Source organism: Colobus angolensis, unplaced genomic scaffold, assembly GCF_000951035.1.
Source record: "Colobus angolensis palliatus isolate OR3802 unplaced genomic scaffold, Cang.pa_1.0 Scaffold448, whole genome shotgun sequence".
NCBI classification, from domain to species: domain Eukaryota; kingdom Metazoa; phylum Chordata; class Mammalia; order Primates; family Cercopithecidae; genus Colobus; species Colobus angolensis.
In genome coordinates, this window is record NW_012117910.1 from 51973 (window position 1) to 79873 (window position 27901).

The 27901-nt window shown below is 50.6% G+C and overlaps 1 protein-coding gene across 6 annotated transcripts in view; it reads left to right on the plus strand.

Moving 5' to 3' along the window:
• NF2 (neurofibromin 2 (merlin)) overlaps positions 1 to 26895 on the plus strand; it is a 75716-nt gene extending 48821 nt beyond the window's left edge. For 4 of the 6 annotated variants that reach the window (XM_011957669.1, XM_011957671.1, XM_011957668.1 and 1 more), the window contains 6 exons: positions 506 to 723; positions 2052 to 2157; positions 5475 to 5602; positions 8757 to 8919; positions 10322 to 10366; positions 23045 to 26895. In XM_011957669.1, coding sequence (XP_011813059.1) covers positions 506 to 723; positions 2052 to 2157; positions 5475 to 5602; positions 8757 to 8919; positions 10322 to 10357 — 651 coding nt within the window. In that variant the 3' untranslated portion in view covers positions 10358 to 10366; positions 23045 to 26895. Of the gene's footprint in view, positions 1 to 505; positions 724 to 2051; positions 2158 to 5474; positions 5603 to 8756; positions 8920 to 10321; positions 10382 to 23044 lie in introns of all 6 variants that reach the window. The other 2 variants (XM_011957670.1, XM_011957667.1) reach the window with 2 other exon arrangements.
• Positions 26896 to 27901: the final 1006 nt, after the last annotated feature.

Genomic DNA, 27901 nt, shown 5'->3' on the forward strand with positions numbered 1-27901 from the left:
GCCCGCTACCACACCCGGCTCATTTTTTGTATTTTTAGTAGAAATGGGTTTTCACCGTGTTAGCCAGACTGGTCTTGAACTCCTGACCTCAGGTGATCCGTCCGCCTTAGCCTCCCAAAGTGCTGGGATTATAGCCGTGAGCCACCATGCCCAGCCTGCCACATGTCTCTTGCAGGGGGCAAAAAGCTCCTCTGGTTCGAACCACTGATTTAAAGGGAAAGAGCAGAGTTTAAGTTGTTTTTCTCCACATGAAGCAGAAGCCTGAGCTGAAGTGGGTACTCAGAGAAGGTGGTCTTGTTACTCCCCATGGGTGCAGCCCAAAGGACCCTTCTGAAAAGCTGGGGAATGGGGCTTGTCATCTCTTGTCAGAGGGTCATGGAGGGCACTCAGCAGCAGGACCCCAGGAGTCCGAGACTCTGGTTTGTCCCATCTCAGTGTTCAAGGCAGATCTGGGCGGGAGAATAACACATGATCCGGCTTCAGCTAAGAGCACCGTGCCCTCCAGATGCGGTCTGAGGAGACAGCCGACCTGTTGGCTGAAAAGGCCCAGATCACTGAGGAGGAGGCAAAACTTCTGGCCCAGAAGGCCGCAGAGGCTGAGCAGGAAATGCAACGCATCAAGGCCACAGCCATTCGCACAGAGGAGGAGAAGCGCCTGATGGAGCAGAAGGTGCTGGAAGCCGAGGTGCTGGCACTGAAGATGGCTGAGGAGTCAGAGAGGAGGTGAGGGGGCACTGGGCACCAGACTGGCGAGGAGGCTGGCAAAGGGCCGAAGACCAGCCTTCCCTGAGGCTGAGCTCTACAGCAGCTGTCCTCAAGCTGCTTCCCCATCTTCTGGGCGGCGGGGAGGCTCCTCCTTGGCTGATGGTGACTGGTGCTTCATCTATTATGGGGTTGGCGCTACTGGTTGGGCACAGGAACTCAGTTCTCCTGCCAGGTGGGCCCCTCTGTTGTGTCTCTTTGATAAGCCCCTGTCTCTCTGATGGCCGTGTGTGCAGGAAAACCCCTGAGCATATCCACAGACTGCTTTCAGCTAAAAAGATGTGAGGAGGCTCTTTGTGCATTAAAAAAAAAAAAAAAAAAGTGGTTCTTTTCTGCTTTCATTCGGTAGGTCTACAGGAGAACAGCAGCTGCTCACCTTTAAAGGGAAACTATGCCTGCATTCCCCAGCCTTCCTTGGCACATGGGGAAGGGGGGCTAGGATGGTCTCTGTGACTGGGACGTCTCACTTATGGCCAGGTTGAAGGATGGAACTGTTGTCTGTACTTTTGAAAGACTATTATAGGCCTTCAACCTTCAGATAAACACTGACACATTCCCCACAGCTTTTGGCTCTGTTGATTTAGAGCACTTGAATTTGACTTTTAGCTACCAAGGTGCAGTCACTACGGTTTTCCTCACCACTCTTTGCATGTCGTTCTGGGAATATGGTTCCCTTTTCCCTGCCCTGCTTCAGGCCCCTTGCTGTATGCGGGTCACACTCGCTGTGCGTGATGCAAGTCGGGCCAGGCCTCACATGCCGTGTCCACCCTGAGCCCCATAGGGTGAGGATCTGCACCAGGGTGTGGGTGCCCTCAGTGACGGGGCTCATCTTACTGCTGGAGAAAGTGGGCACAAGGCCCACCAGTGTTTTATCCGGGGGCTGTGAAGACGCAGTTCTTGTATATTCTGCCCTTTGTGATCCAATATAAGAACTTTGATCCTCTGGGCTCTTCCTTTGCCCAGCTCACTCTCACTCAAAAACAAAGCAGAGAAAGCTGCTGGTGCCCCCTCCAGCTCCTCCGTCTCCTGGCTGTAGAAGGTCTGGTTTCTCTCAGCTTTCCTGCTCTTCCAGTTTAGATTTACCAACTCAAACGAAAATTGTCAAGAATGTTGTCCTTGCTTTGGAAGTTCTGATTTCATGTAAATGTCCCTGTCTCACTGTCCTTTTTCACCTCTTCAGGTGCCATCCTCAGGGTTAGCCCAAGTCCCTCCTCTGCGGGGGTGGTGTAGGGTCTTTTCCCACCACCTTCCCTCTTCTGTGAAGCTGACATCTCATCCTTTCCTTGCAGGGCCAAAGAGGCAGATCAGCTGAAGCAGGACCTGCAGGAAGCACGCGAGGCAGAGCGAAGAGCCAAGCAGAAGCTCCTGGAGATTGCCACCAAGCCCACGTACCCGGTGAGCCTGGGGGGCCACCAGCTGGGGCTGCCTTAGTCCTGCTGGGTGATACTCTCTTTCTTCCCGGCCCTTCAGTTCATCTGGTGGTGCCTTCAGGGTGACCATTCAAGCAAACGCATGGCAGGATAAGAGATGCAGAGAGCCTGCAGTTAGGGACCGGGTAGAACATCCTGGTCTGCCATTTGGCTTTGGACTAGTTAGTTGTCTCTTTGGTTGCCTGGATAACAGGCAACAGGGCCTTTTCCAGTTCTGGAATGTTTTTCTTGTTCTAAGTAATATAGTCCCAAATTATCCTCAAGCGAATTTGCTCTCTTGCCTCTTAATGCTGAGCTGAATGTAATCTTCAACTATCAGTATATACCATATATCATAATTATAGTTCTGGGAAGGGATTGCTGTATACCTCAGAGTGAATTACTGCCATGCAAGAACGAGCAGCCACTCTCAGTTTGGGGACACAGAGGCAGACTTCCATTAAATGGGGTCACAAAATGAATAGAAACCTCTTTCCCTCCTTTCTTCTGTGCATTCAGTTTGGCATTTTATTTTATTTTATTTTTTGCGTATTTGTTCAGTGTCCACGTAGTGCCACACGGTTGAAAGTCTCTGTCCTGACAGGTGTTCTCAGGGTGCACAGGTGCCTAGAGGAGGAGGACACAGCCCAGCCTGGAGGAGCAGGAGAGGCTCAATATGGTGTCTACACTGATGCTTGGAGGGGGAGCAGGAAGTAGCCAGGTAGAGAAGAGAACATGGGGTATTTAGGGTGAGGGCACAGATGCACACACATGGCCCAGACTCACACACAGCACAGTCATCTACATGGTACATCCATACACACAGCACAGACACACACATGTACCCATACATATGTTCATGCATATGGCACATGCACACACACAGCACGGACACACACATGTACCCTTACTTATATTCAAGCACATGGTACAGGCACATACATGACCCAGATGCACACAGGGCACCAGAGCCACAAGCTGCCCAGGGTTTGAGGTGGGGAAAACATAAGCAGTTTGCTGTTGCCGTATGTCCTGGTTCTCTGTTACTGTGTAACAACCCACCCAAGCCAACTGTGTGACCGAAACAACTCTTTATTACACCTCTGGTGGCTTGTTGGGTTGACTGGGTCAGACAGAGATCCTTGCTGGGGATCTCTCTGGTGGTCACAGTCAGATGGTAGCTGGGACTGGAGTCGTCTGAGCACTCAGCTGGGCTGAACACCTGAGATGTATGTTTTGTTTTTATTTTTTATTTTGTTTATTATTATTATTATTATTTTTTGAGAGAGAGAGAGTTTTATTTACTCTGTCACCCAGGCTGGAATGCAGTGGCAGAATCTCGGCTCACTGCAACCTCCGTCTGGTAGGCTCAAGCGATCCTCCTGCCCCAGTCTCCTGAGTAGCTGGGACCACAGGCATGCGCCACCACGCCCAGCTAATTTTATTTTTATTTTTTGGTAGGGACAGGGTTTTGCCATGTTGCCCCAGCTGGTCTCAAACTCCAGAGCTTAAGTGATCTGCCTGCCTCAGCTTCCCAAAGTGCTGGGATTATAGGCATGAGCCACTGTGCCCAGCCTCTATGTGTTGTTTTTAAAATATACACTGGAGCAAAGCTTATACACTGCTGTAACTGCTCTCTCCTCTTAGCAGTCAATCCTAGAGGAGATCATCCATATCAGCTTTTTAATCATGTTTTGTGTGTGGATGAATTGTAATTCATTTAACCAGTCCCTCATGGATGAGTATTTAGTCTGTTTTCTTTTACAATTTTGAACAAAATGGCACTGAATATCCCTGAACACAAATCTTGACACACACACGTGGATATATTGGTAGAATAAATTCTAATAATAGAACCGTGGGGTCAAATTTTCAATTTTGATACTCTTCAAAGAAGTTGTACCAGTTCATGCTCTCACTAATGGTGCAGCAACTAGTACTGGTTTTTGCTGGAAATTTTTATGAAGTATAACATACATGTAGAGAAGTGTCCAGATTACAACTGTACAGCTTGAAGAATTTTCACAAACTGAACATACCTATGTACCCAGCACCCAGATCAGAAAACAGGACATCCCTGGCACCCCAGGAGCCGTCTCTCAGCACCCTTGCAGACAGTCTGCCTCAGGCCTTGAGAATGTCTCAAATGAATGTTCCAAGCCTCTGCTCTTTCCCAGACAGTGTCCTAGACTCAGTACGGAATCCAAGGATGAAAAAGAGGCAGCTTGTTTGCAGGAAACTTGCAAATAGTAGAAAGAAGATACAGCTAAAAAGAAATCTTTTACAGGGTGGAATTGCAGAAGAACCATTAGAGAACTGTAAACACAGCATTAAGGGACAGTAAAGAAAAGGGTTGCCAGCTGGCTGGGAGGGGCTAAAAAGGCTTTGGTGAGAGATCATGGTGTTTGAGAAGGGCCTTGAAAGAGCGATGGAGCATAGGGAGGAGAAATGGGATAGGCAGGGGTACAGAGATGGGAAGGCAGTAGTCCAGGGGATAATAAACAATACTGTCTATGACTTAGTAGGGGACATAGTAGGAGAAGCCAGGGAGCTAGATTGGGGCCCTCTTTAGATGACCCTTTGTTCTGGGATGAAAGTCAGAAACAAACAAACAAACAAAAAACTATACCACCCCTGCTTCAAGACCCACTCCGGTTCCATTGTCCAATCCCAAGCCCCTTGGTGGGCAGGTAGAGCCCTTTGTGGTGGTGCCCATTTCCCGCCCCACCTCTCCACACTGTATGGCAGACTCCTGATACCCTTGCTGGGCAGTGCCCCACCCATTGCCATACCTCCCACCTGGCAAACCTTCTCGTGGCACTGTCTTGGATCCCAAAAAAAGCAGCATCTCTTCTAGCCTCTGTTCGCTCCCTGGCTACAGTGTTTACCTTTTTTAACAGTGATGATCTGTGAACACATCTATTTCCTGAACAAAACTTTCAGCTGCTCAAAGCCAAGGATGCTGTCTTGTTTTCTGCATCTCCAGCCCCTCTCACAGGGCCCAGGAGTTTCCTAAATGAAAAAGCGAGTGGGAGTTTGTGTTTGATTCAGCTGAGCGTGAAGAACGGTTAGAGATTTGAGGGGTGAGGGATGCTTTTCATGGATTTGTAGTCTTTGGTATTGTTCACCTGGCAGTGGCAAATGTGGAGGGACTGAAGTGGAGGGGCTCATAGTGGCATTGGGAAGTAGGACCCGAGTTGTGCCTATCGCTGCTGTGGCTGCTGGAGGATCGGTTGTCAACACAGTAGTGCCCCTCTGTTCTTGTATGACCCAAGCTCCTAATCCGAAATTTCTCATTAATAGCCTATGAACCCAATTCCAGCACCGTTGCCTCCTGACATACCAAGCTTCAACCTCATTGGTGACAGCCTGTCTTTCGACTTCAAGGATACTGACATGAAGCGACTTTCCATGGAGATAGAGAAAGAAAAGTATGTAGCCCCCTGTGCCCTGCTGTGGGCAGCCATGAACCAGAGTGAGTGACTGGGGCCTTGGGAAACTGGGGCAGAGGTGAGGGGTTGCTGAAACAGCCTGTCATTAGCTCCTACAAAGGTTTGCTCTGCTCTTACCCGCTGGAGGAAGAATTTCCTTAATTGGAAATTAAGGGACAACAGATCAGCATTCATTCTGAATGAATAAAAATAAAAATTTTTATCCAGGATAAAAATAACACTTGACTAGTGACCTGGAGTTTATGATGGCTCTAAACCTCACCTAAAGTGTAGGACTGGGTTGTTAGCATCTCTGAGTGAGTTCAACTGCTGTTATGCTACTGGACTGTAGTCGCCTCCTAGTTGAGTTTTCCAGTGAGTGGGATCTGTGGTGGTTCCCATGTCTAGAACAAAGAAAGATTAGAGAAGAGACTCAGGCTTGAGGCTAAGGAAAGCTGACAGCTGGTGGGGCCACTTTGCTGCAGTGGATGGCGCTGGGCAGGGCCCCAGCATGGCCTGATCATGGCAGCTTTTGCTGAGCTGTCCTCCGTCTTCCCTTTATCGTGGGTAGAGGTGGATCAGAGATGGAAAGGAAAGGATTCCCACTGCAGAGGAAGTCTAAGTGAGGGCCCCTAGTTCCCAGAGCTAGTGGTAAGTTGGTTAACTGCCACTGCTTGCCAGAGGACAACCACAGCAGCTACCATGCATTGAGTGCCTGTGTGTCAGGGTTTTGGGCTTTTGTCTCAGTTAATTCCTACTAACTAACAAACATCAAACTGACATCAAAGGTAGGTTTTCATGTTCCCATTTTATAAGGGAGAATTCAGATTTAGAGAGTTAGTGAACTCCCACAGCATCACACAGCTGATGCAGAGGAGTCCCTGGGTTGAAACCCCACACCCATCTGACTCTGCAGCCCATGTGCTTTTACCAAGGGTAGTATCCTCAGGAAAACCCTTTGGGGAAAGTGTCTCCATGGAGTCCTGTATGGGCAACCACAATCCAGGCTGTTTTTCTTTGGGCTTTCACACTGAGAGTATAGCTAAGTAGCCAGTGAACCAGAGCCTTTAGCTGTCATATCTGCTGTCCATGTTCCTTTCACTATTATCCAGACATATATATTTATGTGGTTGGGATCGGGGATTAGGGTGAAGCTATTCTGCTATTTTATAGTTTGTATTTTGTTACTATCTTTGTTTTGGCTACTGTAACAAAATATCAGAGGCTAGGTAGCTTATAAACAACAGAAATTTATTTCTTGGCCAGGCACAGTGACTCATGCCTATAATTCCAGCACTTTGGGAGTCCAAGGCGGGCAGATCGCTTGAGCCAGGAGTTCAAGACCAGCCTGGGCAACATGGCGAAACCCCATTTCTACTAAAAATACAAAAATTAGCTGGGTGTGGTGGCGCATGCCTATGGTCCCAGCTAGTCGGGAGGCTGAGGCAGTAGGATTGCTTGAGCCTGGAAGGCAGAGGTTCCAGTGAGCCCAGATCATACCACTGCACTCCAGCCCAGGCAACAGAGAGACACCCTGTCTCAAAAAAAAAAAAAGAAAGAAAGAAAGAAATTGATTTCTCACAGTTTGGGAGGCTGGAAAGGCCAAGATCAAGGCGCGGGCAGAGGTGGAGTCTGGTGAAGGCATTCTTCCTGGTTCATAGTCAGCCGTTGTCGCTGTGTGCCCACCCAGTGGAAGGGATGAAGGGTCTCTCTGGAGTCTCTTTTATAAGGGCACTAATCCCATTCATGAGGCTCTACCCTCATGTCTTCCCAAAGGCCCCATCTCCTGACGCCGGTTTTTGTTTTTTTTTTTGAAATGGAGTCTCGCTCTGTTGCCCAAGCTGGAGTGCAGTGGTGCGATCTCAGCTCACTGTAACCTCTGCCTCCTGGGTTCAAGCGATTCTCCTGCCTCAGCCTCCTGAGTAGCTGGGATTACCGGCGCATGCTACCACACCCAGCTAACTTTTGTATTTTTAGTAGAGATAGGGTTTCACCATGTTGGTCAGGCTGGTCTCAAACTTCTGACCTCATGGTCCGCCCACCTTGGCCTCCCAAAGTGCTGGGATTGCAGGCATGAGCCACCACACCCAGCTGGCAATTAGGTTTCGACATATGAATTTTGAAGACACGAACATTCAGACCATAGCACTTCTTACCCTTGCACATATTGGCAGAGTCTCTATACTAACCATAGCAATCCCTATGGAATGTTTTCGGTATTTGTATTGCATGGTTTTTCTGGCCATGCCTTGTAGTTGGATGCTTTGTGGGTGGTTTCCAGACTTTCACCGTCATAGATGCTGTCACTCAGTGTGTCTGTTCTCAGGTGAGGGTAGGGATCTTTTCTTCCTTGCGGTGGGTGAGCTTCTGAGTGAGCTTCTGTCATCTTTAGATGAAGTCTCAGTACAAGTGGGACTGTGGATGTGGCCTATCAAAAGAGATCACGTGAAGCTGGGCACTGTGGCTTATGCCTGTAATCCCAGCACTTTGAGGCCAGGGGTTCAAAGCCAGCCTGGGGAGCATAGCAAGATCCTATCAAAAAAAAAGAGTTTACTTGAATTACTGCTCCAAGAAGGGTTGAGACAAGGAGATTGTTCTGGGTTTCCAGGAAGCTTGTTTCATGTATTTTTTTTTTTTTTGGTGCAGAACGAAAAGCTGTCTGTGACAGCTGGTATTTGTAGAGCCCCCTATGAGAATTTACCAAGGACTTTTCTACTCTTTCTTTTTCTTTCCTTTTCTTTTTCTTTTTCTTTTTCTTTTTCTTCTTCTTCTTCTTTTTTTTTTTTAATAGAGGCAGGATCTTGCTATGTTTCCCAAGCTGGTCTCCAACTCCTGGGCTCAAGCAATCCTCCTGCCTCAGCCACCCAAAGTGCTGGGATTACAGGTGGAGCCACCATGCCTGGCCTCCACTTTTTTTTTAAATTTAATCCTGACCACGGCCCTGTGATCATTATCCCAATTTTAATGATGAGGAAACATTCATAGCACTTAAGTGACCAGCCCAAGCTCCACGGCCTGTGAGTGGCCAAGTAAAGATGTGAACCCCAGGCCTCAAACCCTAGATCCTGTGCCAAGCAGCTTGTGGGCCACGGAGCACCTGAGCCGTGTCTCACTGTCGCCCAAGCCCTGATGCATGATACCTTCTTGCCGGCAGAGTGGAATACATGGAAAAGAGCAAGCATCTGCAGGAGCAGCTCAATGAACTCAAGACAGAAATCGAGGCCTTGAAACTGAAAGAGAGGGAGACAGCTCTGGATATTCTGCACAATGAGAACTCCGACAGGGGTGGCAGCAGCAAGCACAATACCATTAAAAAGGTACCCAGGGTCTCTTTCTTGTATTTTGCTGATCAGGACCATCATTAATGAAATATGAGGTTGGCATCTGGTTTTCTCAGTAGCCAAGTCACTAGACTGTTAGCATCTTTTGTATGTACTTAGTTGAGGAAATTTTTAAACTTATGCCAGAAAGGGAATGTAATCTGCCAGTGACTATGAACCCATTGGCTGGATGGCAGTTGAGCTTGTGTTAAAAGCTCTGACGTAATGAACCCCTGTTACACGGTGGGTTTTGATTCATCATTTAGCAGTAAAGCATAATGCCGTTTTAAGCCAAGGGGTGTTATGCCCAAGGAACTGCCTTACTTTATGAGAAAGCAGAATGAAATGGAGGCTATTGAGAATGGACTTTTCCTCTAGTCTTGTTGTGTCTTTAAGTGGCAAGGACTATAAAACCAAACTGAATTTTTAACTTTTTTCATACTTAAAAGGAAGTGTCTAGGAGAGAACCTCTTTGTTTTGAAAGAGAAGACTTTATTATGTTGCATATGGTTTCATATCTTTCTCTATTGGTATTTTGAGCTTTCAGCATTGTTGAGTTTCAGAAGCTAAATTTCATATTTATTATCAGCCCAAGAGTATACCTCTTTCATTTGGGCCAAGCAGAAGGGTCCTCTCTTGCCAAATAATGCTCTGCTCTTAACTGATAGCCCAGGATCAGGTTAACACCTATAAAATAGGTGTTATTAAGATAAAACTGTCCATTGAGTTTAGGTGATACTGATGCAGTTAATTTTTTACTCTTTACCTCAGTCTTTAAAATGGGCTTCCAGTTTTACGGACTGTCTCTGTTTTTAGTGGTTAAGCTGTATCTGAAAACTGCAGGGGATCTGTTTCTACCTGCCATCGTTACTGGGTACAGCAGGCAGCCCTGACTTCTACCTCTTGACTCCAGTCAGAACTGGCACTGGGTAGAGAATTCATTTTAATAGTGCAACCTAGAAGGAAAGGCATTTCCACATTCCACATTCTTCTTTTCTCTGGTTTCTGTAATTTACCAGGCTTTCCTTCCAAAACAAAATTATTAAATAGTAAAGAGAAGTTCAAGCGAGGCCTCAGCCATTAAGGAAAGAGGTAAAACAATGACTGAGCCAGTCAGCCCTTAAATGAACTGCCTTAGACACCCCATCTCACCCCAGCCTTGTCATCTGGGTCCCCGGAACAGTCTCACCATTTCCACTGCGGCTGCAATGAGCAGGGCCTTCAGCCACAGAAACCTGCAGTGTGAAAGCTGGAGAGACCCCATTCCAAGCCATTAAAACAAACAAGATCACTCGTCACGATTTCAGGCCTATCCAAGCATTTTGCAGATGGCACTTATGGCATTGTTGATATCACAGGGTATGTTTTTGTTTTTCTTCATTTTATTTTGCTGGTTTAGCCTCAAGCCCAAGGCAGAAGACCTATCTGCATTTGAGCCCTCAAAGTAGGTTGTTCCCAGGTACTCTCTCTGTGGTGATGGCACTGCCCTCTGTGATACTAACCCGTGCATGAGCTTGCCTGTCTCTGTCCTCGGGCCACACTGAGCCCTTACGAGGGCAGGTGGTGCCTGGGTACTGGCTGCAGCATGCTTTGAGTCTAAAAGCAGGCACCCGCCCTGTGGAGCCAGACCAGCCTCCAGGGCCCCAGAAGACTGCCTCGTTCTGAAGAGCATGTCATGGGGCTGTAGGACCGGCCGTTCTTCCCATCTCGTGTCATTGTTGGGCTGGGGAAGGTTATGGCTTCTTGTCCAGTCAGGTGTGTCTAAAAGTCCTTTGTCTTGGTGGCATACTCCTAGCATGGAAATGGGGTCAATCTGGGCACTTTTGAGACTGGTGTCTGTAACTCGAGATCAAGACCTTTTACGCAGTGACAGCCTCTCAAGACCCATGGTCACTCCTGGCAGCTTCTGATCGTGGGGCGAAGGGGTTGCCTGTGCTGGCTCATTTTCCTTTAGAGCTTTCCCTTTCTGTACACAGCCCTTTTCCTTTCAAATAAAGCAAACCCAGAGCACAGGGGTCTGATGTGTGAGTCCATGGGGAGTGGACTGTCTATTCATCCGTGCTCAGCCGCCTCTGCTTCAGCTTCCACTCCACAGGCTGAGCAGAGATGTGGTCAGAGTGAACTCACATTGGAACAGGACAGTCATGGCACCCCGGAGAGGAGTGGTCACTGGTTGCTGAGTGAATTAACTGAATGTTTGCTGCTTTTCTCCTGCAACAGTTCGTTATTCTTCCAGCATGCCTAGGCAGTAGAGAGAATGTATTTTGCCCAATAATAAAATGACATCCTGCCTCTACTTCTTACCTAATCCCCGGTAGTGCCCATGCCAACAAGCCCCACACCACCCGACAGCAGTGTAGGGTGTGTCCTTTGGAGTCTTCCCCGCAGTTTCTGCTCGTAGAGTAGAATAAGCTAATTGGAACCTTCTTACCAAAAAGAGGTCTGGCATAAGATAGATCCTACTTGTGGTCGTTATCCCATCAAGAGAGGTCAGCTGTTAAAGTCCCTGATAGATCTTATTAAAAGGTACACATGAGCCGTCAGTGGTTCCAAGAATCCATGACATGAACCCTGTTTTGTATGTGACACTTTCATTTAGCGGGCTCCTGTTTCTTCAGCTTTCATACCTATGTTGGCATTGATACCCTGATACAGAACAGTCTGTACTCTGAGCAGGGCAGTTATGGCCAGCGTTGTCATGGGCAGGCCAGCGCACAGCACTGGTGGACCCACCTCTTGGTTTACTGAACTTTTTGTAACCACGAGGGCAAGCAGAAAACCCCGCTGCCTTTCACCCAGTGCTGCCCAGTGTTCCCTCCATGGGAAGGTGCTGCTCAGCCCGAATGTCATTTCCTCTTTCTTCCTTCTATAATGATGCAGAGTGCTGAAATTCTTCAGGGTCCTGATTTTGACTGTCATTTCACACTGAGCTTTTACTGCAGACAAAAGAAGTTTCATTTTTAGTTAAATTTGCACTGCTCCTAGGACATACATGGATGCATTTATTTATTCATTCATTTTAATGTCTTGATGGGAACTTGTTTTTAAAGCAGGCTGCCAGGCAGTTAATCAAACACTCGGGTTAATCAAGGGTTAATAAAAGCATGGACTTGATGTTTAATATGACAAGCGTTCTCTCAGCATCACTAGATTAAATAGTGCTGCACCACTAAATTTTGCTGCACATGAAGTTCAGTGCACGTTCCATTTTCTAGACTTTGGCAGTCCCTGTGGTCAATGACCCGGACTGATGAGCAGCCACATGCCTGTACTAGGGTGGCTCTGGGGTGGTGCCTGCTGCAGTCTGGCTGGCATAAGCCTAGCTGAAGAGAAGTGCTGCTTTAGGCTTGGATGTGGGGATACCTAGATGTCAAGGGCAGAACTCCATCTAGAATGCCTGGGGATGAGATGCAAAAGCTGGTAGTGAATGGAACAGTTTCCAGTGTCCAAAAGCTCACTAATCTGGGATCATACCAGCCTGCACTGATGTTAGTTTTATTTTGTTTTGAGACACGATCTCCCTCTGTCACCCAGGCTGGTACGTTCTTGGCTCACTGCAACCTCCACCTCCCAGGCTCAAGTGATCCTCCTGCCTCAGCCTCCCAAGTAGCTGAGACTACTAATTTTTGTATTTTTTGTAGAGATGGGGTTTCACCATGTTGCCCAGGCCGGTCTTGAACTCCTGAGCTCAACCGATCTGCCCAACTCTGCCTCCCAGAATGCTGGGATTATAAAAGTGAGCCACCGTGCCTGGCCTCTTTTGTTTTTAATAAGGTTTTTTGTTTGTTTTGTTTTGTTGAGACAGGATCTCACTCTGTCACCCACATTGGTGACAGCCTCAACCTCCTGGGCTCAAGCGATCCTCCCACCTCAGCCTCCCAAGTAGCTGGGACTACAGGCATTTGCCATTACGCTTGACTGATTTTTTAATTTTTATTTTTGTAAAGATGGGTTTTGCCATGTTGTCCAGGCTGGCCTCGAACTCCTAAGCTCAAGTGGATCTTCCCGCCACAGCCTCCCAAAATGCTGGGATTACACACATGAGCCATCTTGCCCGGCCATTGTATTTGTCCTCGCTTTCGGTACTCTTCTGCCTCACTGAGAGGTCTCAGAGTCTGCTGTGTGATTTCAGCAGTGCCCACGGGGGCTGTGTAACATTGAAGCTAATTCAAGGAGTTTGCCCTTAGGTTATGAGGGATTACCACATTCCCTCAGGAATGCTGAGCGGCCATCCGGTCAGATTAACCATGGTTCCTACTTCTCTGCCACTTCCTTTTTCTATAATTCTTTTTTTTTTTGAGGCGGAGTCTCGCTCTGTCACCCGGGCCGGGCTGGAGTGCAGTGGCCGGATCTCAGCTCACTGCAAGCCCCGCCTCCCGGGTTTATGCCATTCTCCTGCCTCAGCCTCCCGAGTAGCTGGGACTACAGGCGCCCGCCACCTCGCCCAGCTAGTTTTTTTGTATTTTTTAGTAGAGACGGGGTTTCACCGTGTTAGCCAGGATGGTCTCGATCTCCTGACCTCGTGATCCGCCCGTCTCGGCCTCCCAAAGTGCTGGGATTACAGGCTTGAGCCACCGCGCCCGGCCTTTTTTCTATAATTCTTATGCTCGCTCTCTTTTTTTTTTAATTATACTTTAAGTTCTAGGTACATGTGCACAACGTGCAGGTTTGTTACATATGTATACATGCAGCCATAAAAAAGGATGAATTCTTACTCTCTCGAGGCACAGTGTCCTCACCTTCAAAAGGTGAATAAAAATAGTCTTTGCCCCCAGTACTGTTGTGAGGGATAAATGAGATAATGTGCATGAAACACTCAGTGCACAGTCAGAGCTCAGTAAGGGGTTAAAACTCTGCAAAGGGAAAATCTGCTTGTGATCCTGCAGCAAAGGGTGAAGGACAGCATGTGGGCCACACCGCCAAATCTAGGTACACAGCTTGTGCTGGGCATATTCATTCATTGTATTAATTACTACGTGGCTGGAAGTAAAAACTTTTAAAAATCCATAATTGGCTGGGCACAGTGGCTCACACCTATAATCCCAGCACTTTGGGAGGCCGAGGCAGGTGAATCACCTGAGGTTGGGAGTTCGAGACCAGCCTGACCAACATGGAGAAACCCCATCTCTACCCAAAATACAAAATTTGCCGGGTGTGGTGGCACATGCCTGTAAACCCAGCTACTTGGGAGGCGGAGGCAGGAGAATCGCTTGAACCTGGGAGGTGGAGGTTGCGGTGAGCCAAGATCATGCCATTGCACTCCAGCCTGGGCAACAAGAGCAAGACTCTGTCTCAAAAATAAATAAATAAATAGCCATAATTAACTTCACTAGTTCCTTGTAATATTTGACTTGCGTTTGCAAGGATATATTTTTCTCCTCTTGCTAATCTTAACTTCCTATATTTCCATTTTTCCCAATTGATGATCAGTACAACTAGTTTGGCATTTGCATCTGAGTCAGAGCAGTGCTAGCGATCAAAAGCCACCCTGGGGAACCTGGAATTGTTTCATTCTCAGCGGGAGCGACACGTGTCCTGGCATCTGAGCCTTCCAAGTGAGGGGAATGAGTCTGGCAGTCAGGCTGGGGTTGGGGGACACAGGGTGCCTTGAGCCTGACTTTTGTGCCTTCAGAGCCATAGTGCTGATGATGGGAGTGGTGGCTTGGTGTGGCGTAACTGTACCACCACACCTTGAAGGTAAAATGCAGTCTTGGAATATATACATTCAGGGTCTTTCTTTCATCCCTTCTCAAAAGAGGGGTTTCAGTCTCCCGATCCTGAGCTGGTCTGAGTGCCAGCAAACAAAGTCATCACTTTTGTGCCTGTGGTCTCCCAGGGAGCACAGGATTTCCAAGGAAATTGATGGATGAGAAATCATGGGGGTGGTGGAGCTTAGAAAGCTTATTTCATTAGTAAATGGTTTGAACCATCAAGGTCCAGCTGTGGTTTCCACTGATGGAGGAACAGGAAGAAGAGGAGCCTTGACATTTATCTCAAGCGCCAGCAGCTTCTCTTGGATCAGGAAGACATAAAAGTCCAATGTCATCTTCAATTTGTGCGGGCTCCCCTTGGAGTTGCAGAGCCAGTGAAGTGAAGTAGAACAGTTAAAAAAACACCCGGGGAAGTGATAAATCACAGAGAGAGATTGCATATGCGGGAAAGGCGTCTCCCACAATTAAAACAAGTGGCTAGAGCCTCCCTGGCGACCTCTGGTCTGTACTGCCAGCCCTGAAGATGGCTGCTAAATTACTTAAGTTTAATAGGTAGTTAATATAGCCAACCCTCCTTATGACCCCAGTGGGCCGAATGGCTCTGCTTACTCTAGGAACTGGGCATTGTATGGGTAGAGCATCCTTGGCCTTGACATAAAAGATAGCATACTGGCTCGCCAGCCCCGAACCTTCCCTTTCTTGTTGCTGGAGCAAGGCAGGGGTGAGAGGGGGAAGGAAAGAAAAAGGAGTGGGGAGTGGGGTGGGTAGCAAGCATTAACAGGGAGCAGTAGCAGCACCAGATGTGGGCGTAGCACACTGGGAAGAAATTGCAGTGGCCATCCGAATTCTTGTCTCCACTTCCCGGCTCTGTGGAAGCCCAGGGAAGGCTTTAGGAACTGTGGGCTGTTCTTAGTGCTCCTCCCAGCTGGGACATCTTGAGTTCATCTCTGAAGGCCACTCCTACCACTCTCACACACTGAGTTCCTGGTTTCTCATAACTGTTGAGAGCTTAGTTTTCTTGCTTGTTTCTGGTAGGGTAGCTCTAGATAGAAGAACGTATCAGCCTCTTTTCCAAAAGTCTACAAGCCAATCCTCTTTTTGGTTAAGAGACTTTACCTGGTCAAGCAGTTACTCTTTGGGAGGTGTTGAAGAGCCTACAAACCTGCCTTGCCTGCCTAGGTATTTTACGACCATTTGGAAGTGCCTGAGGATATTACCAGGCCTTACTTGATGCAGTAAAACATCCCATTTGGCCCCTGGGCACTGAAGATATGTTTCAGTGCAGCTCTCCTCCGGCACCGGATTTGTTGCTGCAACAGTGGGAGGGAAGAGCCGGATGCAAACTCATTCTTTGAGCCCGGGGTTCTGTTCTCATGATCCTTGCCGTTCTGTTCTCATGATCCTTGCCGTGATTTCTCTTTTGAGGTTGGCAATTTAAAAATGACATCAGTCTATCTGGACCTTTTTCCTAAGGCTCTTGCTCAGATCACTCAGTAGATAGCCGCCACCTGCCCAGTAAGGTGAATCAGGCCCATTAGGCCATTTGTCAGGGGAAGGAACGGAGGAGCAGTGGAGGGCCCCGCCGGCGCCACAGGGCAGCCTGCAAAGCAGGCAGGCAGATTTCCAGGCAGCTTCTGCTGCTTTGGGTCTCTCAGGGATTAATACACAAAAAGGGCCCCTTGGGTATTCAGTGGCAGATTTCTCTTGAGAGCAGATAAAGTCGCTAATCCCACATTGGATTTGTTCACTGGGGTGGACTTGGCCTTTCATTCCACCTCTGTGTAGGATAAGCGTATGGATCGTGCTCCCACTGTGCACATCACCAGGTGGCATTTGGGTGCAAACTGTCCCTAGCAAGACTGCAGAAAAGCTTGATCTGGGACGTGGTGGCTCATGCCTGTAATCCCAGCACTTTGGGAGACCGAGGCGGGTGGATCACAAGGTCAAGAGATCAAGACCATCCTGGCCAACATGGTGAAACCCCGTTTCTACTAAAAATACAAAAATTAGCTGGGCATGGTGGCACGCGCCTGTAGTCCCAGCTACTCAGGAGGCTGAGACAGGAGAATTGCTTGAACCCGGGAGGCAGAGGTTGCAGTGAGCTGATGTCATGCCACTGCAGTCCAGCCTGGCAATAGAGTGAGACTCCATCTCAAAAAAAAAGAAAAAGAAAAAGAAAATCTTGATCTGTCCACTTAATACAGCCATCCCCCTTCACTGGCCCTTCCTCTTGGCTCATTTGGAAGGGGGAAAGTTTCCCACACCCCAAACCAAAGGTTCTTTTGGAATTTGCTGCTACTGGATTCAGCCGTCACCTTTCTGCTCCGACTCTGCTTTCTCCCTGTGGATCCGCGTGCCAGAGGATCTGCCGTCCTTTTGTGTCTGCACCCTCCACCGCTCCTTCGTTTTCAATATGTAGTAGTGGAGAGGAAGTATAACATGATTTTAGGGCTCACATTTCAATTGCACTACATTTTTATGGGACAAGCAGAGACCCAGCACCTGGAGTTATTAGGTTAGTATCTCAAATGGGTTCTGCGCTGTGCGTCTTATTGTTTAAAATGAATGAGATGGTCCCCTCCTGCCTTCTTTTCTCCTCCCTTGGGATGAGTGGATTGAGGCAAGGCCCCCAGAGATGAGCTGAAGGAATCCTGGTGCTCTGATTAGTTTTGTTCCCCAGCTTAATTGTACAGCTTCCTTTCTCTCACCACTGATAGCCGAAGTGGCTCTGTGTCTCCCCCCATCTTCCCTTGCTTTAGGAACAAGATGATCACAATGCAGCCTTGTGAATCAATTTTCTCTGTGTGCTGATGAAAGTGTAATTCATTCTTAATCAAGCAGGCTTGCTGCTGCAGGCTCCGTGCCGGAATACATTTAGTTACCCTCCCATCACTTTGGGAAACGATCCCCCAAAAGGACTTTTAGAGGAGAGCTGGAAGGAGAGTTGGCCGTGCGCCTCATACTGTGGTTTTCCAGCAGGGGGCACTCTCAGGAATGATGCTGGCGGAGGCTTTGTAGCTGGAAGCCTTCGGCTGCTGGCAGGGCAGCAGGGGAATGTTTGTCCCAGGTGCCTTCCAGGCTTGCTTTCTCCAGACCCTGGGGCCATTTCTCAGGAGTACCTTAATGGGCCACCCCAAATCCTCAGGTAGCAGTGAGGAGGAACAGTTGAAGATGCAGATTGCATGCCTGGGTTAGAGAGTGCCGGCCAGGTACCAGGTTCTTTTAGCCAGCCTCCTCTGTCTTTTTAAGTAGACAGATGTGTCTCCTGAATCTGAACTTGTTTAGAGCGGGTGAATGTGCCTGTTTTTGTCACACCACACACAATCTGGGGAGCGTAAGGAGGCCCAGCTCTGCCAGAGTGGAACTCTCCTAAGTTCTCCCCTGCCCTCTCACAGCCTGCTGGCTGTCACAAACAGCTGGCAGTTTTATGGACAAGTGGGCAGGGGGAAAGGGACTCTGCCGGGGCTGAGGGGCTGAGTCTCGATGTTGGGCAGGAAGGAAAAGCCAGGCACCAACAAGTGGATCAGAGGGGGGATGTGAAGATGAACAGTCAGATAGCAATAAAGCCTCAGAGATCCGCCCCATATAAAGAAAAGGAAGTTGGTCTCCTCAGAATGGAATTGGATTAGTGACAGACTTGAGCAGCCGGTTCAGTCTAGAGAGAACTTAATTCCTCCTGTGTTATTCACATGGCTGATTCTAATCAGATGTGAAGAGACAGCTGGAGGAGAGCAGCGGGTCAGCCCATGCCTGGTGCGGAGGCTTCATGTTCTTGTAGGCATCTTCAGGGAACTGGCAGGGGTGCTTTGGGTTGGAGATTCTGAGCAGGGCCCTTGGGTTTATAACCTGCCCGGGGAGCAGGGCCCTGCTGCAGAACTCCCAGGTTGGACCTCGTCTAGATTCAGTGAGAGTTCTGAAGGACAGTGCATGGCAGATGTCACTGGTCACATTCACCAGAGCTTGGCCCACTTGTCTTCAGAAGGATTCAAAGGCAGTTGACCAGACTTGGCAGGTCCCAGACTGGTGCAGCCACTGTCTTGGAGACCCTAGTTGTACACCCTGAGGTGCTTCTGCTTCGTTACTTGCTGAAATTTGGAGACCTCTTCTCTCTGGATAACCTTCAAGATACTCATTGTGCATGTGAGGAATTCCCCACCCTCCTGGGGGGACTCCACTCCCCAGGCAGGCAAGGATGGGTGAGGGAAGGGCTGTTGATGGACTACCAAAAGGAGCATGGGCTTTTTTTTTTTTTTTTTTTTTGAGATGGAGTCTCGCTCTGTCGCCCAGGCTGGAGTGCAGTGGCCAGATATCAGCTCACTGCAAACTCCGCCTCCCGGGTTTAGGCCATTCTCCTGCCTCAGCCTCCCGAGTAGCTGGGACTACAGGCGCCCGCCACCTCGCCCGGCTAGTTTTTTGTATTTTTTTAGTAGAGACGGAGTTTCACCGTGTTGGCCAGGATGGTCTCAATCTCCTGACCTCGTGATCCGCCCGTCTCGGCCTCCCAAAGTGCTGGGATTACAGGCTTGAGCCACCGCGCCCGGCCAGCATGGGCATTTTTGTTTGGAATTCAGGGTGGGCATGGGACTCATCAGAGTGGCTTCAGTGCTCAACTCACAGTGCAACATAGGGCAAGGTGAAGGCCTTTGTGGGAGGCCTCTTCTGGCTCTAGCAAGCAGGTGTTGCTGGGCAGTGTAGAGGGACCCAGGCCGGTTGCTGAGCAGGAAGATGTACCTAACACTGGTGGGCCCGCACACCTTAGGGTATGAGAGCATCGCAGGGGAACCAGGAAACTTGTCAGCTGGTTTTCATGTGTTTAAAAAGAAGACTCGGAGGCAGAGTTTATTTTACGAAGGGCTAGCTTTTTGCCATTTCTTCTGAGCTTTTGCCTTTTCCTTTATGAATACTTCGTGCCTGTGGGTGTACTGTAAATGTGACAGCCAGTGAGCTTTCTAGAAGCAGCAGATGGTGAAAGATCCACAGGTGAGGAGCCTGCCCACTGGAGGGGCGAGACAGTGGCCAGGCAGGGCGTGCAGGTGGCAGAGCTGTTTGCGTGCCCCGCAGGGAGGCTTCCCAAGCTCTCTGTAGAAAAACTCCTGCCTGAGGGCAAATGGCTCCCCTGAGCTTCTACCTGCAAGAAAGAAACCCAAGGCCGGGCACGGTGGCTCAAGCCTGTAATCCCAGCACTTTGGGAGGCCGAGACGGGTGTATCACGAGGTCAGGAGATCGAGACCATCCTGGCTAACACGGTGAAACCCCGTCTCTACTAAAAAATGCAAAAAAACTAGCCGGGCGAGGTGGCGGGCGCCTGTAGTCCCAGCTACTCGGGAGGCTGAGGCAGGAGAATGGCGTGAACCCGGGAGGCGGAGCTTGCAGTGAGCTGATATCTGGCCACTGCACTCCAGCCAGGGCGACAGAGCGAGACTCCGTCTCAAAAAAAAGAGAAAGAAACCCAAGGGCTCTCCTCATCTCACTGCCTGCCTTCCTTACCTGCTTGGAGGAGGGCATCCTGGTGTCTCAGATAAAGGATACTGCCAAGGTGGAAGCAGAGCCATGGGGGTGGCTGGGAGAGCCACTCTAGCAGGAGGGAGGAGCACTGTGCAGTAAATTCTGACTCCGGGGTTCCTGTGGGGACTGAAACCCATAGTAACCGCACAGTGAAGGTAAAGGGTGGGGTGGCAGCAGCCAGGTCTGTCTGAGGAGCAAGCAGCAGTGGCCAAAGGCTCCCAGGGCCCTCGGGCAGCAGCCCTTGCTGACCGGTGCAGCCAGGTCGTGGCTGCCTCCAGCTGGTGGGTCTGCCTTTCCCTCTGACCGCCTCAGTGCCTTCTGGAAGACTGCGGCTCTCTGTCCTGCCCAGTGGCTGTGGTGCCTTCCTACTTCTGTGTGGGCAGACTGATTTCCCTCTCTACCTTTACTTGTGGCTGAGGCAAAGCTCCTGCTCTTGCAAGATAAGAGGTGGGGCTGAGGTGCTGCAGTGCAGCTGGGGTGGGGCTCAGGAAGCAGCCCGCCCAGCCAAGAGCACACTGCATCCTAATGCACATGCTTGAATCACATGCTTGAGTCACTGGAATCTGGTGCACATGCTTGAGTCACTGGCTTGAGCACATGCTTGAGTCACTGGAATCTGGTGCTGCTGGCACTGCCAGAACCCTCCCCTGGCACCTTGAGGGGACAGCCAGCATGCTCCTTGGGTGGAGGATCCAGAAATTCTTGGAGCCAACATTGCACAAATGGGCAGGAGCCTCTCAAGTCCCCCACAACCTGGGCTCCCTGCCCGGGGAAGTGGCCAGGCTTCATGGGGCATCACTTGGTCGGCCTGGTAGGCGTGGAGGCCAGTGCCATACATGACCTTGCTGTTGCCTGCACCCCTTCTTAACGAGCATCCTGCTCCCCGCTGGAAGGAGAGGAGCCAGGGCTGGGGAGGGGAGAAGCGTGATGCTGCTATTAGCAATAACAGCTGTCGAATTCCCACCATGCGCCAGGCGCAGTGCTGAGCGCATCACACACGGTTCCCAATTCCTCTGCCTGTCACCCCACGAGGAAGGGGCTGCCATCATGCCCGCTTCACAGTGAGGAACTGAGGCCAGAGGGGAGCAAATGACCTGCCCAGGGCCACACAGCTGGTCAGTGGCCCAGCTGGGCCTTGCACCAGGCAGCTGACTGTGCCTGTGTCTGACTCAAAGTGGCTGTTCTTTTCCGAAACCTGAGCGGAGACACTGGGCTCACATGCTTTCATTTAAACTCTCTCCCATTTTTGCCCCAGTAGTTACCTGGCAGCTAAAGCTCTTCCTCCTTTCTTCCCCAGTGACCATTCTGATTCCCTTTATCACAGGGCACATAGCTCCTGGCCCTTCTCCTCCTGATTACATTTAGGGAGAAGCCCATCCTGACGCAGCTCCCTTCTAGAGGGAGTTCCATTTAGGCAAAAAAGGGCTCTCCATTCCCATCAGAACCAGGCTTTCCAAAGGACTCTGAAATTGGTTCCGCTGAAGAAAGCAGCTGAGCTGCCTCCCCACATTCCGCTTGTTAGTCGGGAACTTCAAGGCCAAAAGATTTGGCAGGATTTAAAGAGTCGCTCTCAAGCTGTCTCATTCTGAGCACACTAATGCTGTCTGTCTTCTGATGGTGAAGTGGTCGGTTTGGAATCTCCCTCCCTTGCCCTTTATGGAGCCGCCGATAGTACTGAGGACTCTTCACATGCAGACTCGAGGGGTCGAGAGAATGGGCCAGACCATCTTGCCTGCCCCATGGCAACCTCCAGAGAAAGGAGGCTCAGAGAGGTCAAGGGTGTCCGCAGTGAGCTGGTGATGGCAGAGAGTGAGCTCTCAGACCTTCTCAGCCCCATGTGGAGCTCTTGCCCCTCCTGCGCACCTCAGTTTAGTTTTCATCATAGCCCATGTCCTGGTCGCTTAACAAACATTGTTTGAACTCCTGATCGGCACACAGCACTAAGCCAGATATTTGGGGGATATGAAGATGAATGGTACGGACTCCCTGCCCTCCACCCCCGCACTCCTGTGGGAAGTCCCGGAGCTGGAAATGGAACACAGTCACATCCAAGGCATTGATTTCAGGAGTCAGCAGAGAGCGGGGAATAGGGAGAGTGCTGGCTCCAGATGCTTCTGTCCAGGGAGATGCTGGGAAGTGGCCCAGAGTCAGGGGCTTAGGAGGTTGCAAACTTCACCATGCCAAGAGCTCAGTCCCTGATCCACCCCATCCCCTTCCACATCTCCCTGACTGTCCTTTACATTTGCTGGGCAGAGTGCTGCCCATGTGCACCATCCCTCCCTGCCTACACCAGCCACACTGAGAAAGGCGTTGCCTCCAGCTCGTGGAGAGAAACCCCTTCTCAGCTGCCAGGTCATGCGTAAGTTTGCTTCGGGACCACCTGGGAAACCAGGAGTAGAAGGGGTAAACTCTTCCTCATCTGCCACAGGCCTGCCTTGCCCGAGGCCACGTCACCTCACCGCAGCCATGTTGCCAGGGCATGAGGACTAAGATGCTCACCCTGCCAAGCCCCGAGGGGATGAGCAGCGTCAGCTGGCGCCGCCGCAGACAGCACACCACAGAGGTGGCTCAGGGACCTTGGTAGATGGGAATGTGAGAATCTACTAAAATAGCCAGGGATCTCCAGTCCTCTGTCAAGAGGCGACGCCGACGGCTTTTTCCTGATGGTGTGCCTCTGCCCACCAGCCTTCCCTTTGCATGTTCTTATTTGTCACCTCCTAATTTGAATTATTGGGCAAATCTGGCCGCTTATTTGGGACTGACCACCAACTTCTTGAGCATCTATTTGAACAGGCTTCCCTTTCGCTCCCAACCACCTTTGAGGTGAGTCCAAGTGGCAGGACAGGACCCTGTGTGACAGAGCAGAGGTCTCGTGCCCTCTCAACTTCTTCTCTGCTTTCTTACAGCTCACCTTGCAGAGCGCCAAGTCCCGAGTGGCCTTCTTTGAAGAGCTCTAGCAGGTGACCCAGCCACCCCAGGACCTGCCACTTCTCCTGCTCCTGGGACCGCGGGATGGACCAGATACCAAGAGAGCCATCCATAGGGAGCTGGCTGGGGGTTTCCGTGGGAGCTCCAGAACTTTCCCCAGCTGAGTGAAGAGCCCAGCCCCTCTTATGTGCAATTGCCTTGAACTACAACCCTGTAGAGATTTCTCTCATGGGATTCTAGTTCTCTGACCTGAGTCTTTGTTTTAAGGAGTATTTGTCTTCCTTCGTCTAATGTGGGATTCCTGACTCCCTTCGTCCAAGGCACCCTGGTGTATGTGTGTCTTGCACTCCAGAGCTGACCTCCACTGCCCGGCCTGGGAAGTCAATGTAGGGAGTGAGATACTGAAGCCCTGAGAGGCCAGTGCCAGCATCCCCACCCTGCCCAGGGTTCCGGAACATTCATTCCCCCACGGATGAGGAACTGTCATGCAGCGAAGCAGCCCAGCCCAGTGGATCCCAGGCCCAGCACGCCTGCCGGCTTCTCATGTTTAGGGAGCCCGCCCAGAGCTCGTGATGAGCAAGGGCTGGGTCCCCGCCAGGCACCCCGAGACGGCGCTCTGGCTGGCAGCTGGTGGGGAATAGGCAGGGCAGCTGTGGCTGGGGAGAGACTTTAGGCAGAAGCTGTGATGCAGGCTGACTGCCAGCCGAGGGGCTGGGTAGTGCCGTGCGGGAGCTGATGGTACAGGGCACTCTCTGTTCCCCTCCGGCCACACTAGACCAGGGCCGAGAGGCAGGCAGGAGCCACTCATGTCTTCCCCATTGCCCAAAGCCCATAGACGCCCCTGCCTGCGTGGGGCTGGGGCACTCCCTGGTCGTACTGTAGTCAGCACCTGTAACCCGGCTATGACCAGGGATCCATAAGCCCTGTGGCTCCACAGGTGCTGCTTCTCACTGACCCAGACTCTGAGCTCCACCGGCCCAGTCTGCACGGCCCATCTGCTTCACCTTCCCTCCTGGCCACGTGCCAGTGGCTACAGGCCACTTCCCAACCCACTGTTGTACCCAGGCCTCACTTTATTATTGCCCTTATCCCTCTTCGGACCCTGAATTTTCTATTCCCTGGGGGCCAGCAAGGGCCATTTGTGCCCCTCCCAGCACAGGCCCGATGCAGATGTCCACCCACAGGTAGCACTCACCTAGGCTGTCACAGGACCCACCTCCATGCCAGGCAGCAGAGGGCCACAGAACCACCCCCACGGCTCACTCCCTGGGCTGGGGCCACCTTCTTGCCCTTTCTTTCTTTTTTTTCTGAGATGGAGTTCTCGCTCTATCACCCAGGTTGGAGTGTGGTGGCTCCATCTCGGCTCACTGCAACCTCCACCTCCTGAGTTCAAGCAATTCTCCTGCCTCGGCTTCCCAAATAGCTGGGACTACAGGCATGCACCACCACACTTGGCTAACGTTTTGTATTGTTAGTAGAGTTACGGGGTTTTGCCATGTTAGCTAGGCTGGTCTCAAAACTCAAACCTGGGCTTACAGGCGTGAGCCACCACACCCAGCCTCTTCTTGCCCTTTCATTTCTCCATGACTGATGTTGCTCTGTCCACCCAGGGCCCTTGAGATCCTTCCAGTTTGGCTGTTATGCAAAGCAGGTGATTTGTCTTAATCAGATAAAAGATGCTTAGTAACTGGAGGCTATGGGGGCCTCGAGATTTTTGGAGAGCAGAGGTGGTCTCTGGCAATTCCGTCTGGTTTTGAGAAACTGAGCGGCTCACAGAGATCCTGTCTTCTTCCCACTATCAGGCTGACCTAACGGGGTCGGGCTGCTCAGCACCTGCTTGGGCCACCTTGCTCCAGGGAAACCAGCCCTGGGTGTCTCACAGCCACTTAGGGTCTGCAGGGTGGGACTGCAGACCTAGAGCGCAAGTGTGGATGCTGTGGCCCTGTGGCTTCTCCTAGTCTGGCCCAGCTACGAGCAGAAGCTTCAGGCGTTTGTAAAGTGAGGTCTGGCTGTCTCCTCAGTTTTTTGGGTTTTTTTTTCCGTTTCTGTTTTTTTTTGAGATGGAGTCTCTCTCTGTCGCTCAGGCTGGAGTGCAGTGGCGCACTCTCAGCTCACTGCAACCTCCGTCTCCCAGGTACAAGAGATTCTCCTGCCTCAGCCTCACGAGTAGCTGAGATTACAGGTGTGTGCCACCACGCCTGTCTAATTTTTGTATTTTTAGTAGAGACGGGGTTTCGCCATGTTAGCCAGACTGGTCTGGAATTCCTGACCTCAGGTGATCTGCCCGCTCCGGCTTCCCAAAGTTCTGAGATTATAGGCATGAGCCACCATGCCCGGCCTCTTCTCAGTCTTGAAGCCCATCCCTGGATTTCCACCGGGAGTTACTTTCCTCCTGACCTGTAAATTTGTTCTTTAACAATGGCTGCAGGCGGGAGCATGTGGTGGTTTATAAAAACACCGTTGGGTTTTGTTTCCTTCTTTAACTGCTGTGTGTACTTCTGAAGTCTGGGAAGCGCCAAGCCATGCGGCCTCAAGGGACCTGGCTGCTGTTTGAGCTGTGGCAGAAGCACCTGGGGCTCCAGGGAGCAGGCTGGGGACTATAGGACCTTGCTCAGCCAGGAGCACTTCCCCCTCCTTGAGGGAGGAATCTGAGGTGCCTCCCCACAGATGGAGAAGGTGGAGAGGAGGATGGGCCTCAGGAGCGTCCCAAGCCCCAGCAGCAGGAGAAAGAATGAAAGAGATGCCTTGTTTTCAGAGACTGGTTCCTGTGGCCGGGATGACTGCATCCTTTTTTTTTTTTTTTTTTTTTGAGACAAGAGTTTTTGCTCTTGTTGCCCTGGCTGGAGTGCAATGGCATGATCTCAGCTCACCGCAACCTCCACCTCCCGGGTTCAAGTGATTCTCCTGCCTCAGCCTCCCGAGTAGCTGGGATTACAGGTACACACCTCCACGTCTGGCTAATTTTGTATTTTTCGTAGAGACGGGATTTCTCCATGTTGGTCAGGCTGGTCTCAAACTCCCAACCTCAGGTGATCCGCCCACCTCGGCCTCCCAAAGTGCTAGGATTACAGGCATGAGCCACCGCACTCGGCCAGACTGCGTCCTTTTTAAGCGAACATTTTAGGGCCTGGGAGCTTGTCAAGTAAGGAAGTCTCAAGCCCATAGAGCAGCGTCCTGGCCACGGTGATTTCATTATGAGCCCTTCTGCCGGCTCTCAGGCAGAAGCCCCACGGCACCGGGATCATTCATGAGGTCACTGCCCAGCTCATGATGTCCATGAGGCTGCCCTGTTGGCTGGTAGCCGTGTACAGCTGTGCAGCACAGACGGCTTCGTTCATCCTGATCGAGGCCCCACCTCAGCCACAGCAGTCCCCCCGACCTGTGTTGTCCACCCTGTTATTCATGTACCTGCCAGGCCCTGCTAGACAGCACCCCGTGGCATTACATAACACTTCATGAGTGGCTGTGTCTTGTAATTTTAGGGACAGGTTTCTCTCTTTCCCTCTCTTTTTTTTTTTCAAGAGCCCAGAGACTGACGACCAGCTGCAGTGTCTAAGTGTTCCTCACTGACAGGGTGGGGCCTCGCCGCCCCTGGAGGGAGCAGCCTTGGCAGGGAGACAGCCTGGCCCAGTGACCCTGGGCGCAAGCCAGCCCCTCCAGGGCTTTCAGGGAAGCGCCATCCATTTTCAAAGATGTCAGACGTCACTTCTTCCTGTAGGGTCCGAGTCCTGCCTCCCGTCAGGGCCAGACCATGGAAGGCTATTTTCTATTCTGGGGAACGATTGTAATTTAAATGATTGTTTTAATAAAAATTCTAAGCTGGAAAATACTTGCCTTGGGCTTCCTCAGTTTGCCTGTTGCTCAGGCCATTGAGGCATCAAGAATGCAGCTGGATGGTGGGGCCGTCTTGTGGTTTTGTGGAGAAACGAGCCCTCTGCTGTCCTTGACTGCTCGGGCCTTCACCTCTGGCCCCTTGTCTTTGGTGGCAAAAGAATCACCTCCTTCCACAACACCCCTAATGACACCTTTGCTGGAGAACTCCCTCCCTCTTCCTGGGGGCACTTGGGGTGGCGGCAAGGCCCCTGCATGGCGTCCCAGCACCTCCATTTCCTCTCTGTGGTCCCTGCCCATCTGTGATTTCAGACCAGAAAACTAGGGAGCTGGACTGGGTGATCCTTGCAGACATTTCTGCTTTCAGCATTCCGGGCTCTGGGGGTGCATGCAGAGCCCCTGGGGCCCAGGCGCTGTCTGCAGAGTAAATGAGGCGCAGCCACTGGCAGGGCTGTGCGACATTTGCACTTGAAGTTGGAAAGCACCACTGCAGAGCTTATGGTTTTGGTTTTGCTTCTGTTTTCTTAAGCAACAAAAGTCCTTTATTAAGACCAAAACTTCTATAGGATAACTGTGCCGAAGCACTGCAGCCCCAGTCGGAGATTCAGACAGCACAGTGTGGCTGCCAGGACTTCTAAGGGACCCACTCGACACACTTGTCAGGACATACTTCAGGTTTCCATTGCACAAGCCAGTGAGGAAAACAGCCTATCGGAATACACGAGATCTTCCCAAAATGTTGCAGTTATGCATAACTGCTTTTTTTTTTTTTAGAAGGATGAAGTGGATAAACTAAAGAATATGAAAAGTTGTTTTTTTTTTTTTTTTGAGACAGAGTCTCACTGTATCACCCAGGCTGGAGTGTAGTGGCCTGCTCTCAAGTCACTACAACCTCTGCCTCCCTAGTTCAAGTGATTCTCCTGCCTCAGCCTCCCAAGTAGCTGGGATTACAGGCGCCTGCCACCACGCCCAGCTAATTTTTTTGTATTTTTAGTAGAGACGGA